The sequence below is a fragment of the Oryzias latipes genome, chromosome 1 (assembly GCF_053564925.1).
Source record: "Oryzias latipes strain Hd-rR chromosome 1, Olatipes_Hd-rR_3.1".
Taxonomy (NCBI): Eukaryota; Metazoa; Chordata; class Actinopteri; order Beloniformes; family Adrianichthyidae; genus Oryzias; species Oryzias latipes.
Window position 1 is genome coordinate 18088145 of NC_136237.1, and position 13503 is coordinate 18101647.

At 40.3% G+C, this 13503-nt stretch overlaps 1 protein-coding gene across 2 annotated transcripts in view; it reads left to right on the plus strand.

Annotated features, from left to right (window-relative positions):
- Window positions 1–13503, plus strand: part of LOC101154758 (protein ELFN1) — a 152246-nt gene that overhangs the window by 132019 nt on the left and 6724 nt on the right. For both annotated transcript variants that reach the window (XM_011477880.4, XM_004066082.5), the window contains 3 exons: window positions 10610–11295; window positions 11377–11530; window positions 12615–12781. In XM_011477880.4, coding sequence (XP_011476182.1) covers window positions 11012–11295; window positions 11377–11530; window positions 12615–12781 — 605 coding nt within the window. In that variant the 5' untranslated portion in view covers window positions 10610–11011. The remainder of the gene's footprint in view (window positions 1–10609; window positions 11296–11376; window positions 11531–12614; window positions 12782–13503) is intronic.

Here is a 13503-nt window from a genome sequence, read left to right on the forward strand (position 1 = left end):
ACTCTTTGGTGCTACAATAAACTCCATGCCTCCACAGCTTTTATGCTACTTTTCTCCTAAAACGTATTTATCCCATCTTTGTTTTGACCTACATATCAAAATTAACGAGTTGGCATTTTTCCAGACGTTCTTACTTTTATGTTGTCTTCTGTCTTTGAAACACTGCTCACATTTTCCACCCCTTTATCTTTTTTTTCCTGCCCCCCCCCCCCCCCCCTCTTTTGCTGTCACTAAATACTAAACAGATTACGCAACCACACAATGTTTTGCAGCAGGGGTTCATCTGTGGCATCTCTTAAGTCCACTTCTTCCCGCAGGGGGAGTGACAAATGCAGGACTGCAGGGTTGATGGAGGAGACTTATGAGTGCGGCCCCCTGTTTTGCTGTACTCCACATACTGCAGAGGCAGAGAAAATACACACAGTCAGGGACTTCACTGTGGACAACAAGCTGAAGACAGATAGGCGACACACATTATCCTGAGAGGAGAAAAGTAAAAGAGCTTGTCGGACCGGCTTTTTTTCCTATTATGTCTCCAGTGACACCCTTTGCAGCGGAGGCCAGTTAAGGAGCAGTGCCGTATTTCCATAGCTGGAGTTTCTGTCACGCTCTGTGTTTCCTTATCTCTTATAGAAATGTCCATCACGTCAAGCCCGATTTCACAGCCTCTAACTCAACCAACCCCCCCATCTCCCACCCCCAACCCACAAAACCAATATCACCCATCATGCTAAAAGAGCATGAATGGGAATGCAGTCCCCTCATTCCCCTCCAGCGATTTGTCATGTTGTGTGATGACAGTAGTTTGTTCCCCTGAGGACTTATTTCTGCAAACAGAAATTAGCAGCCGATGGGAGTTGGGTCCGACTGGGAGTCTAAACAAATTACACCCCCATCTATGTGGAACATGCGGGAGACAGACAGACGTCCATTTAAAGTATGTGTTCCACTTTAAGAAGTCAAGTTGCCTGAGAGCTTTTCTTCCCCCTCTTTGCTCTTGAGCTTCCTTTACATTTCGTCTTCCCTTTCTCTTTTCTCTGCCTTTCCCTGTAATCTAATCTAATCCCAATGACTCCCTTTCATCGATTTTACAAATCGCACGTATCGTTTGGTCCTTGTGAAATGTGTCTGTTTGCATGTCCGACTGCCAATTCACTAGAGGGTGAATTTGAGCTGCCCACTACAGACAGTACGATGGCTTGATGTGAAGTCTCTAGACACAGAGCAGAGACGAATTCTTGACAGACTCCACAGTCTGACATCTTCAGGACATGAAGATGTCAGATTGAAACAAATCAATATGCAGTGCAGTAAAAAAGCAAATAGAATTATCTTGTTTTTTTAATGAATATTTAACACTGTTAAAAATTGACAGAGGAGAGCTTACCACCACGGCCAAAAAGGATTCCAGATCAAATTTCAAATTAATTGGACTTTGAGTGCAGGCAGAAGGACAAACAAAGGAGTAATACTAAAGAAAACCCCCCTATCTTGTTCACACCAATGACAGCTCTAATGGAGTCTGTCACAGCGCCTCAATGTTAGCTACAAACTCTGGGAGAAAAGTGAACTTTTGCCATTAAAGCCTTTAGAAACACGAAAACAGTCGTTGTAAACAGAGGGGTTTTAGAGCCTACAAAGATGGAGAACATCCACACATCTGCTCTATAAGTGCTTGAAAAATATATCCTAATATAGAACAACAAAAATAACACTTGTTTATGTTTATGAAAACTTGACTGAGTGAATGTGACGTCACCCATAGAAACCAGTTTACTTCTGGCTCCAACAAAATGAAGTCAATACAATCGACATATTTTTGTGATCCGGATGTCGCCATGCTGGAGCCAGACAAGGACATTAAGCAGGGATTACTCTGAGTCTGTTTGAGTCACTGTTTCTATGGCAACTACTCTCTCCATTCAGGGGTGGGCTTGTTGGACGTCCACGCCCCTACCACTCAAAGCTCGTGAGAATCTGTCAATTAAATGTTTCAAACATTCAAGCACATACTTTTACTGATGCATTGATTGGTAAGTTTATGACTTGAATAACCTGCATTACAGAAAAAGAAATGTCATGAAAAATATTAAGAATTAGCAGGAACATGTTAATAAAACGTATTGGAGCAAGAATGGTTATTCTGACAAATATAATCACTGAGTAATAACTGCTTGCTTCTCAACAGAAGTTGATGGGATTTTGGCTTCTTGGAACCAGCGAGTACTTCCTGTTTGGAATGGCAGGGCGTAGGAGTCACTCACTTCCGTTCTCATATACAGTCAATGGAAAATAATAAGAAAATCTTTGTGCTGTCTGTAAAAAAAGAACAAAATCTTTGGTTCTTTAAACCTTGTGCTATCCTAGGCACTTTGACATTGGGAGTTGGGTCATCTAGACCCACTAGACAGTCCGCTGAACTTTTTTCTTCAATGATTTGTGATCTTCACTGGTGTCCATGGATTACATGAAATCTTTCCACCTTTATCCACCTTTGTCATGGCAGGGATAACACGTCAATGTAAGGATAGCACAAGGGTTAAGGGGTGGATTGGGGGGTTAATCCAACAAATGGTTCCTGAGTGCAGCTTTGTCTGCAGCTCACCGCTCCCCCAGGGGATGGGTCAAATGTGGAGAACAAATTTCGCACACCTAGGTGTGTGACAGATAGTGGGACCTTTTTTTTTTTTTTTTAGTTACTATTAGTTTACCATTAAATGATGTCTTAGCAGACCCAGTTCTCTTGTCTTTGGGTAAAAAAGCTACATGTCTTCCCAAACTGTTCTTGTTCATGAGTGTCTCATCTTATGTATCAAACTGTGCAACACATGTTCCTTTAACTTGCCTTAAAATGTATGTTTTTTATTGTACTGTACATAAATGAAATAATGAGATTTTCATATCACATTGCAACGATGCCCATGCTAAGGCAGTTGTCAGTGGGAAAACAATCAAAATCAAGTCAATCAGAGTAAGATAGAGCCAAGTTACTAAATTATACTGGTAGTTTTCTAAGAAAAAATGTCACTAATAAGAGCACTTCACACAAAATGTGAAATAGGAAACTGATTCCACTCCAACACTTTAATAATCAAACAAAGAGAGGTGTCTCTGGTAGTAAAGGGTTGATACCCTCCAAAAACTTTATACAAAGTTGACAAGTCAGCATGGAAACATTCTAGTAGCAACACTGTCAGAAAGAACTTGTAATTTCTTCTCAAAATAACCTCCAAGTTCTGTGCCCGAGATCCAAATCTATTTGACGGCTGAAAATTCAGGGGTGAGGTGCTGCTGTAGCAAATTGGAACACCCTCACACACACATATATCCCTTTTTTCATTCTCCAGACAATTTAGAACTTGCTCCTCCACAAATGCTGTCTCACACGTTTCGGAGTGCGTTTGCAGGAAGATCATCTGACAGCATTGTACAGATTTGCTGCACAGAACACATGCATCTTCCTTTCTGGCAACATCCGCCCTGGATACAAACCAGGAGTTCTGACAACTACACATATTTTTCTCTGTGTTTTGTCTTGTACTTTTACACTTTCCTGACCATTTCTCTGAACTCCTCCAGGAGAGCAGAGCTGCTCTTATTGTTGAAGGATGAAATAAAGACTGCCGAGCTCTCAACCACATCCACATTTAGCTCCATTCTTGATAATCAGACTTGAAGAGAAGCAGAGAAGGACCAACAAACAAAAGAAGTCAAATAGTCTGCTGCTACAATTAGATCAAAGTCTCTCCAGTGAGGCTGAAATAAACTAGAACAACATGACATTTCTTGATGTTCTAAAGGTTTGCTGGCAGCAAACAGTCAACCGTGGATGAAAGGACATGTCTGTGTTTGGCTCCAGCTAAACACAAACTTACAAGCTATGACTTGTGTAGTTTTAGACACCTTTACATTACCTTAATACTTAAAAATAAAAACAGAGTAAGTTAAACACATGATAAATCTACAGCAGAGTTACATGCTAGAAAATGAAGATGCAAAAAGTGTTGCAAAATTTTTAATGTTTACGTGTGGTCACATTTGTATGTGACTGTGTTACACTGTTTGGATGTTGTCTTGAGTTTAACTATCTCGGTTGTGTTTTCTTCGTGATCTCAGGTTTAAGTAAAGAGGATCTAAATGTTTGGAGCTATAGTGGATTTAGCAGTTTGGGAGCCCTAGGGGAACAATAGCATGGGGCCCTCTGCAGTGATTGAATTAATCTTTTTTTGTTGTTTTTAATCCATGCCTGTTGGGTAAAACATCTATCGAAAAACTTCTTCACTGGTTCACTTTTAGACACCATCCAGCAAAATATCTTTGATAAGTTTTTAAAAAACCTTAATTACATTTAGATTAAATTTTTCATTTTATATACACTATTTTTACCAGGAAATTTCTTTTTACATTTAGTGAATATGCTAATTAGTTACTTAATCATTTTTGTAGGAATAAATGAGGGTCTTCTGAAAGGCTGAAAAGCACAGTTCCACCTCTTTCAGCTTCTCTAGTCTACCAAATAAACGTATTTCGGTAACTCCCTACCAGGAAGCGGTAACTGACATTTCAGCCAGATGTCCAAACCATCTCTACTGGCCCCTCTCCATAAGGAAAAGTAGTTTTACTTTGAGTTTCTCCAGAATAAGTTCCCATAAGGGTGATCCACAGTCATTCTGCTAAGACTATAATCACATATCACCAAATGAAACGTGTGGTGACCTAAATGCAAGTTCTTCAGCAAATTCGGCAGGTGGCCAATTTGTAATTGCGAGTAGGCAGTCACATTTTTACACGCCGGGTGCATTGCAGGTCATGCTGTTGCAGTCCAGTAACAGCTGGGTGGCAGGAAGGCAGCAGCGTGACAATTGACTGATGGGAGGGTCTCCAAGTTTCCCCAAATCGTTTGACAATTGGCCACCCCCCAGCCACCCCCCTGCCCCTGTGCTGCCATCCCACTGCCACCGTCCAGTTGTTGAGAAACATACAGCGCAGGCACTCAACAAGGGCTGGTGACATGGGCGGGGGCCCAATGATGATCAGCCGCCAATCTGGTGATCCCGCCCACCATGGGTCCTGCAAATAAATGGGGCAACTGCATTGATGCTGCATTGATGCTCTTCATCCTATGAAGACTCCTGTTGTGGTTGTACCGCTTGGACCTTCCTTTTTTTGGGCAATGGAGCTTTGCTCTTGCTAGGTTTCTTGGGATACATATCTAAAAATTTGTAAATTTGTAAATTGACAAAATAATAATGTGTGCTCTAAATGTGGGTTGCAGATATCCAGTGGTGCAAAATGGCCCGCTTTTTATATACCCCGGGCTACCATTGGCGCTAGATATGGACGGTCGCTGTCTGGAGACATTTCAGCATCGTTCATTGTCCAATCAAAGCTGTTGTAATGACGTCTTATCTCCACCTCATTGACTATTGTCGTCTACATTGATGACCACGCCAAGGTTTAAAAAGAATCAGACGGCAGCTTGAAATCTTGAAGATTCTGCTGCTGCATTTTGTTCACCACCTACGGGAAGGTACAAGGTCCACTTTACTGTACTTTCTGCCCTGATCTGTCACTCAATTTCATGCTCTAATCTTCACTGGCTGATGCACAGAACGTACAGACTCCTTAACCCCTTGACCTGGGAGAGCGACTCATTTCAAACCGGAAACTGCCGGCACTCTGAAAGAGAAGAGCAAATGAAAAATGCATTTGGTAATGGCTTTCTGGCAATGGATCACAGAATGTTTTGCTTGACCGTTTGTTTTTCACTGCTTAGGTGGCCGTTAGGTGTGTAATTGTAGCTGCCTTATTACAGTGCTGAAAACAACACTGGATAAACAAAGAATGTGTGTCACAACAGCATCATTTCAAATGCTAATATATGTTGGAGGAAGAACATGATTCCCCTTTGTAGCTTTCATTTCCCTTAACTCCATTTGTTCTGGTTTCAGAATCAGCCACTCAAGTCGAACACCCTGAGGCTTCGATCATTGTGTTTAGAGTCCTTGATATTTTTTTTTCTTTTTGCCAATTTCTGGCTTAGTACTGGTTATGCATTCGTTTCCTAAATTTCCTATTTTCTGATACCAGGGGTGTAATGATTCATTTTAACAACGATTCGATCATCATTTGGGGTTGACGATCCACAATACATAGTGTGTATTGTTCATTTTGAACCATCGGATTCACTGACCAACCTGTACAAACAAGCAAGTAAACAAGAATCAATGGAAAATCCATTTGCATTTTGATTTCATAAAGTTCAGTTCTGTTGTTTCACCACATCAAAATAATACAAACGGAACATTGTGGTATTTTTCAGGATCAATTTAAAAGATTTATTTGATTTTGAAATTATTTCATGATGGTTTAGGTCGATTTGATTAACAACTTGAATAAAAATTAACAGGACTAAAAATGGGTTCATCGATTAATCGTTACATCCCTACCATACTGATGTCTGGTTCCCTTACATTTTTGGGTTCTTTACTTGCATTAGTAGATCTGCAACATAAAATGTAGTTCAACTCAATGACTCAGCAATACTATGAATAGAAAACCGGGTTACAGTTGTTTTCACCGTACTCTAGGTTTTAAAGGTGTTTGATGTGCTTTGTAAACCTTTTATCCAGAACTCCCAGCGGGTTGCTGAAGGATTTGTTTCTATTAAAAAATGAATACTCTGATAATGCAAAAAGGTTTTGGATTGAAATAAATAAAGTGATATAAGTGCTATTGCTCTAGAACTACTTTTATGTGTTTGTTCAGGATTACTTCATTGAGCAAACTTATTGTTTGAGCTCCTGCCTCACAGATGGTAGTCATTGATTTTTCCATAGACCTTCTACATCCTCCAAGTTGTTTTTTGCTTGTTTGTCGGGGCAGAAGGCCTTACTTTCAAGCATGTCTAGGCAATACTTTAAAACAAAATAGTAATTCCATGGAAAAGTCTGAAAATTGCTATTCACTGCTGGTTCTGTGTGTCAAAGTGTGGTCACCAGTTCCTGTTCTTAATTCTAATGCTCTCTTGGTTTTTAAGTCACCTTTTGTGGACCTTCCGCACAATATAATGTAAAATAATGCTGCCATGGCATCAATCACTCCTTCAGTAAAGCAAGTGTAAAGCAAGCATGGAGTCACCTTAAGTCTTCCCCCATAAGACAGTTTGTACCATATAAATGTTTGAGGGTAACATGACAAGACAGCAAGGCAGTGATGATGCTGAGTGCTGGAATTTTCCACAAGGTGATGAATGATGCAAAATGGGAGAAAAGAAAAAGAGCAGCAGCTTTTGAACAGTCCCTTTAACATGTGTTATGTTAACTACTTACAAGAAAAACGATAGTTGTAAATTGTGGGTGTAGTTTTCAGCTCACCTTCACTTCTGCTTGTGGCCCTTCAGCTGCTGTTCGCTTCAATAGGGAGCTGTATCAAGACACTTCATTCATGCTGTGTCTGTGACCAGCATTGCATACTCACCTCACATCCTGGTTGAATGGTTTGCTTCCCAGAGCCTGGATTTTAGTCGGCAAACAGTGTTTCCTGTGACGGAGTGAGTGTGTGCCACTGACTACAGCTCCTGCACTTTGTCTGGTGGCTCAGCTTGATGCTTGTCTGATGCAATGTGGAAGGAAGTAACACCATTAATTATAGATTGTGCTGACTGGGGTGGGAAAGCCTTTTCGTTTCTAGACATTACTGTAAATACAAATGTCTGTTTCCCCTTGTGAGGTTTATGCAGAGAGCTGGTCTCTAAAACACAGATTTGTCATACAGTACACATTGAATACCCAAACTTTTTTCAATGGCATTTATTGATTTTTCTCTTTAAGGTAAAGCTAAGTCTATATTGTTACAAGCACTGTAACAGAAAGTAAAAGCCTTTTCACCCAGATTAGAGTGGAGTTGACCATTAAATCTACTAACACACCAACAGCTGTAAAAAACCTGTCAACAATAGAATTTAACTTTCAGCGTGGACAAAACATGTAGAGTAGAATTGTAGAAATGTATACACCCTGCAACAGCCTGGCAACCCATTCAGGGAGTACCCTGCCTTCGCCCAAATGTAGCTGGTTCAGATGATGGATGGATGGATGGATGGATGGATGGATGGATGGATGGATGGATGGATGGATGGATGGATGGATGGATGGATGGATGGATGGATGGATGGATGGATGGATGGATGGATGGATGGACGGACGGATTTGTACTATTTATTAGGGTTGGCACAATTCTCCATTAAAACCCAACAGCATGTAAACACCATTGAACCGAATTGTTGGAAAGTGGATCATGGCATCCCGACTGCACACCAATGTGTTTACGTTGAAAGTGTCAGACATGTGTCATGCTAAATTTATAAAAGATTTATTATTTTTGTTTCATTACATTACACAAGGCTTAGTATAACCCAACTAAAAGGTTTTTCACCATTGTTATTCTCTTATTAGCACATTTAAAAAATGATTTTTCTGAAATTTTTGTTTATTGTTGTTTTGGAATACACAAATCCTATATGAAACCAAAACTGAACCATGACTCAAAAATCGAGGTTTGAACAAAATTGTGGGAAAATTAAATAATTTCATCCATACTATTTCTGCATATAACATGTGAAAAAAAAAACATTTAAAAACATTGAAATGTTTTCATTTAGCTATCCAAATCAAATAAACTTAACAAAAGTGGCAAAAAGTGAAATAAAAGCCATGGAAAAATAAGATCTGCAATAAAGTAAAAATAAATCAATAAGATCTGCAATAAAGTAAAAATAAATCAATTAGGCTTTTGTCAGTGTCTAAATTGTACGACGGAGTATTAGGGCCACCAAAAAAGGAAAGAAAAAAAATTACGAGATTTTATGCATCTATATGTATTTTATGCATCTATATGTATTTTTTGCATCTATATTGCTCATCAACTTACAGTTCTGTAACCACTTTTACTGCTAGAAAATACAAAGCTAATTTGGCCTTATAATAAAAATTGCAGAAATCGAATTTATTTTAAATAATAGAATAGTATTTCTCTGGTACACAGTGAACTAGAGATTTGATTGTTAATCAAAGAACACTTCTAAGCAAATTCAGTTTTAATGAATTTCTTCTGAGTTTTTGTTATTTAATTACTGAAATAGTGAAACTCAAAGCACAGCAGACAGTTTATTTATACTCTGAATAATTTTTGACTTTGTGACTTTGTCACAAATAAGATTCCTTGTCATCCGGTCAACATGAAAGCTTTTTCCTTACAACAGACAACACAACATATGAGGGCATTTAAGTTTAATTCCACAGAGGAACAGGTCTAACTCAGGCCCATCTTTGACACTGACCTTGAATCCGTGCTTCACCACCTTCATGGCCGCCCTGGCATCGATTTACTGTTGCATAGAGGTCTGCTCAAGTGTTTGCTGTGAAGGAGGCTGTGGATGGTTAGTAACTGAAAGGATTGCATTTCTTTAGGGGCACTGATAATTGAAAACTCCATTGATGGTGTGAGCGCAGATACACAGGTCAGGGGACGTCAGCTTTCTGTGAGGAAGAGGAAAATCCAGCAGAACTTTGTGCTGTTCTCTAAAGTATTGATCTCATTTGTCCTCCATCTCAGATCCGTGCTGGCACATCAGCACCTCTCTGCCTCGCTATTCATGTGCAATCAATAAGACGAGAACTGCTGCCAAAAGATGCTGGACCTTTCCTCTAAAGCAGCTCCTTCAAATCAGTGATGTCACTTCCTGTTTGTTATGCTCACAGCTGAGACAGACAGTTGTCGACAAGAGAGTTATCACTCTATGTTTATGTTTTGCTAACAGTTAAGAACCAATTACATTACTTTTTCCTTTCATAATCTTTATTTTCTCACACTACTATTGCCTTTCCTTTTCATCTATATATTGCTCTCCAATTTATTTCAATTTTTTTTCTATTTACGTTCAACCATTGATTGGCAGCTTGCAAACAATCATCGCCGTCATGCTGGTTCGTCCTTCCTGTTTGCCTGGTTTTAGGAATCCTAGAGTTTAGCAACATATCATCTGTTCAAAATGGTGACTACATTAAAACTGAAAAATTGGCTTCAAATTAGCTCAATGCAAGCCAACACCCACTTTCCATCTATAAATGTCACTGGCTTGCTCCTGCCTTAATTCCCCAAAGTCTATCTTTCTCTGTTCCCCAGCAGTTATTCCTTTAAGGAGTTTTCTTTTTATTCACTGGACATTTATTTCCCAGAAAAAACACCACCAGACACAGCACCAGAGCTATGGCCGCTATCAAAGTTAATGGAGCAGCAGAATATGCATGTGTGAAATTACAACAAGAACAAGCTCTTTAGGATCTGCAAATGCTTGTTGTATATCTGCACCAGTGTGTGCTCTAATTGAACTTGTCAAGTAATGTCTTTTCCATAAAGAGAAAATATGTGTGTGTGTGTGTGTGTGTGTGTGCCTTGTAAGACGGTTACACAACCGGGAACAGCTTCCTCCAACTCATCACACTGTTAACAGGGTTAGGTTTGTTGCATCTCACAAATAAACAATTGTGAGTCATTAGCCATCCCGGTCTAACACCTTCTTCCCATCTCTGCTGTCTTTTCCCACCAGGGCTGAGTGAAGCAGTGAAGAGGAATCCCTGTCTGTATCACAAACACATCAAAAGCGAGATGTGGACGGCCCCAGAGGACACGGATGCCAGACAAACCGGGACAGCTTCGCCTTGACTGTTTAGACCTACAGAAAGAAATTAAACTTCTTAATCAGATTACTAACATGATTCAACCAAAGCACAAACTGCCAATGAAGTGACGCATCTCAGTAACACTCTAAATTTCACTTCAACGTGTTACAAAGCACAGAGGGAGCAATGATGTTGGCAATGCGTTGTCCAAAACAGTTACAACAAGAGAAGCCGGAAAAATAAAAGTTGTCATATCCTAAAGTATTGCTATATATACGCAAGCCCTAAGGACATTTTTGATGGCTAAAGCCAGTATGAATAAATGTTAGATGGCAAGCGTTTCCGCTCGGCATTCTCTAATGGCAACAGCAATGACATCCCAAATGGCCCAGAGTACGGGAAGGCAAAGACACTGCACGGCTGGAGGTTCTTCATCAGGGATCTTATCCACAGCCTGCCCCTTTCTCTGTTGGCTTGCCCTGCTGTCAGTGTTTCGGTTGCCAGTAGCAACAGCTGAGTGCTGGCTTATCGAAGGGGAGAAAGGCTTTGTGTGGCTGGCTATTTGCAGTATGAACCAGCCTCCTTATGAAGCCATACCTTCCCACATCAACAGGTAAGAAAGCCCGTCGTACAAAACTTTACCTGTGAAGTGTTCAGTTCCTTTCATCTAAAACCTTTTTACTTTTTTCTACAGCACCATTGTAGACTTGAGGCTAAATGAGAACAAGATACGGTCAATCCATTATTCCTCACTCAGTCGCTTTGGTAATCTTACATATCTGAACCTGACCAAGAATGATATCAGTTATGTGGAAGATGGAGCCTTCTCAGCACTGTTCAACCTCCAGGTGAGCAGCTACAAACAGCAACCTATCATTATAAACACCAATAACTGCCTGACATGACCATTATGGGTGGAAATGGGCTGTCTGTGGGCAAATCTGTAAGGGGCACACAGGCATTATTGAGGTTGTAGACCACTCAGTGAACCCATAGAGTGAAAATGTTTGTGCTACATTTTTTTCAACGGGCACGCTTTGACTGACAGGTCGTAGTGAACACTTATACAACACGCAAGGGGTAAGTAAGGGTGAAGTTGGTGAGACACAGGAACATTGTATGGATTTTTTAATTTTCTCCACCCACCTCCAAACATTGCAGACTGCGCATGGAGCCCAAAAGAGCTGTAGAAGTTATAAGTGGGCGTGCCTTGCGCACAGCCTGGCTGTTAGAATGATGAAATTAGACAGAGTACAGTTTGTGTGAGCATCCAACGGACACTCACGTATCACCTGTGCACCTTGTGTGTGCAGCATTTGCACGTGGTCATCCCTGGCTTAGTGGCACCGTACAACAGCATCACCCATACGTCAGAAGTGTTTGTTACTTATATTTTCCTTACAAATACTTCACGATACACTTACCACACACACAACAATGGTATGATCCATTCTCATGATGTCCCTTAATGTGGCTATAGAATCTAAACCATGTATCTAGACTTTAGAGTAATAAACAAAGGATTGCACTGGTGTGTATGTGTGTGTGCGTGTGTAGGTGTGTGTGTGTGTAGTCCAATTCTGAATAAAGCCTCAAACAGCTACTTACACAGAGAAACAAAGAACCCTGGTTTGGCTTCCAGAAATATTTATGCATTGTTCCAAAATTAACCATAATGAGCTGTCATGCTTGCACTTCCACCCCACATCGAAACATACACCCAATGGAGATGTGCCAGTAAGGAAAAATGTGAACAAGTAAGATTTGAGTAAATTCAATGCAGCACAAAGGCTTAGATCAGCATGTGAAACACTAGCTGTACTGAACCGTCATCTGTTTGTTCTGTTTGTCTGCAGCTTGTTTGTGAGCAATGCTTGGCACAGACGAGCCCTTCAGAGATTAGGATAATCCCACTTGTCTCTGTCTCCCCAGGTTCTCCAGATGGGTTTTAACAAGTTGAGGAACCTGACAGAGGGGATGCTGCGGGGCCTGGGCAAACTGCAGTATCTCTACTTGCAAGCCAACGTCATTGAAACCGTTACACCCAACACCTTCTGGGAATGTCCCAACATAGAGAACATAGACCTTTCGATGAACAGGTATTGGGCTGCGGCTGTGCAAGGATGTGGTGAACGAAAAAAAACAACGGTGTAGACCCCAAAAAAAGATGAATTCATTAAATGAAAAAGAAAATAGAATTAACCTATTTACACAGAAAATGTTATTTCCTGTTTTTTAAAGCGACTTCTGAAACTCGTCAGGTTCCATAGATTTTAAATGAAATTTTGGTTGCAAAAAGTAGCATACCTTGGTTAGACCGGAATAAACTCTGTTCAGTGCTTCCACAAAACGATATGAGCAACGTCCTAATGTGTGTTTGTCCAAATGCAACAAGCATAGTGGTGGCGTACCAAACCAAGATTTTAAGATGCTAGTAGTCCCCCCTCCAGCTGTTATCCACAGGGCTGCTTTTAAATCCACTGCTGAGAAAATGTCACTTTGCATTCATTAAGATGAAAATGCAACCATGTATGTTTTATGTCCAATCCTCATAAACTTCCAGTGACCGAGGTTGGGAAAAGTAGGTTTTAGGGTAACAGAGACTCAGATAGGATTTGTGGCTGCTCCATCTTCAGCTCTTTGACCACTTTTGCATGCACGCCATCATTTTAATCAGATTTCTATACAGATTGGATTTGAAAAATGATTTCTGTGTCAGAACCAGACTAAATACATTCATACTTGGAGTAGGTCAAATTCAAGACACAAAAAAAGCGTTTTTTTTATTTTAAATATTGTAGCAAACAAAGGTGTTCTCTAA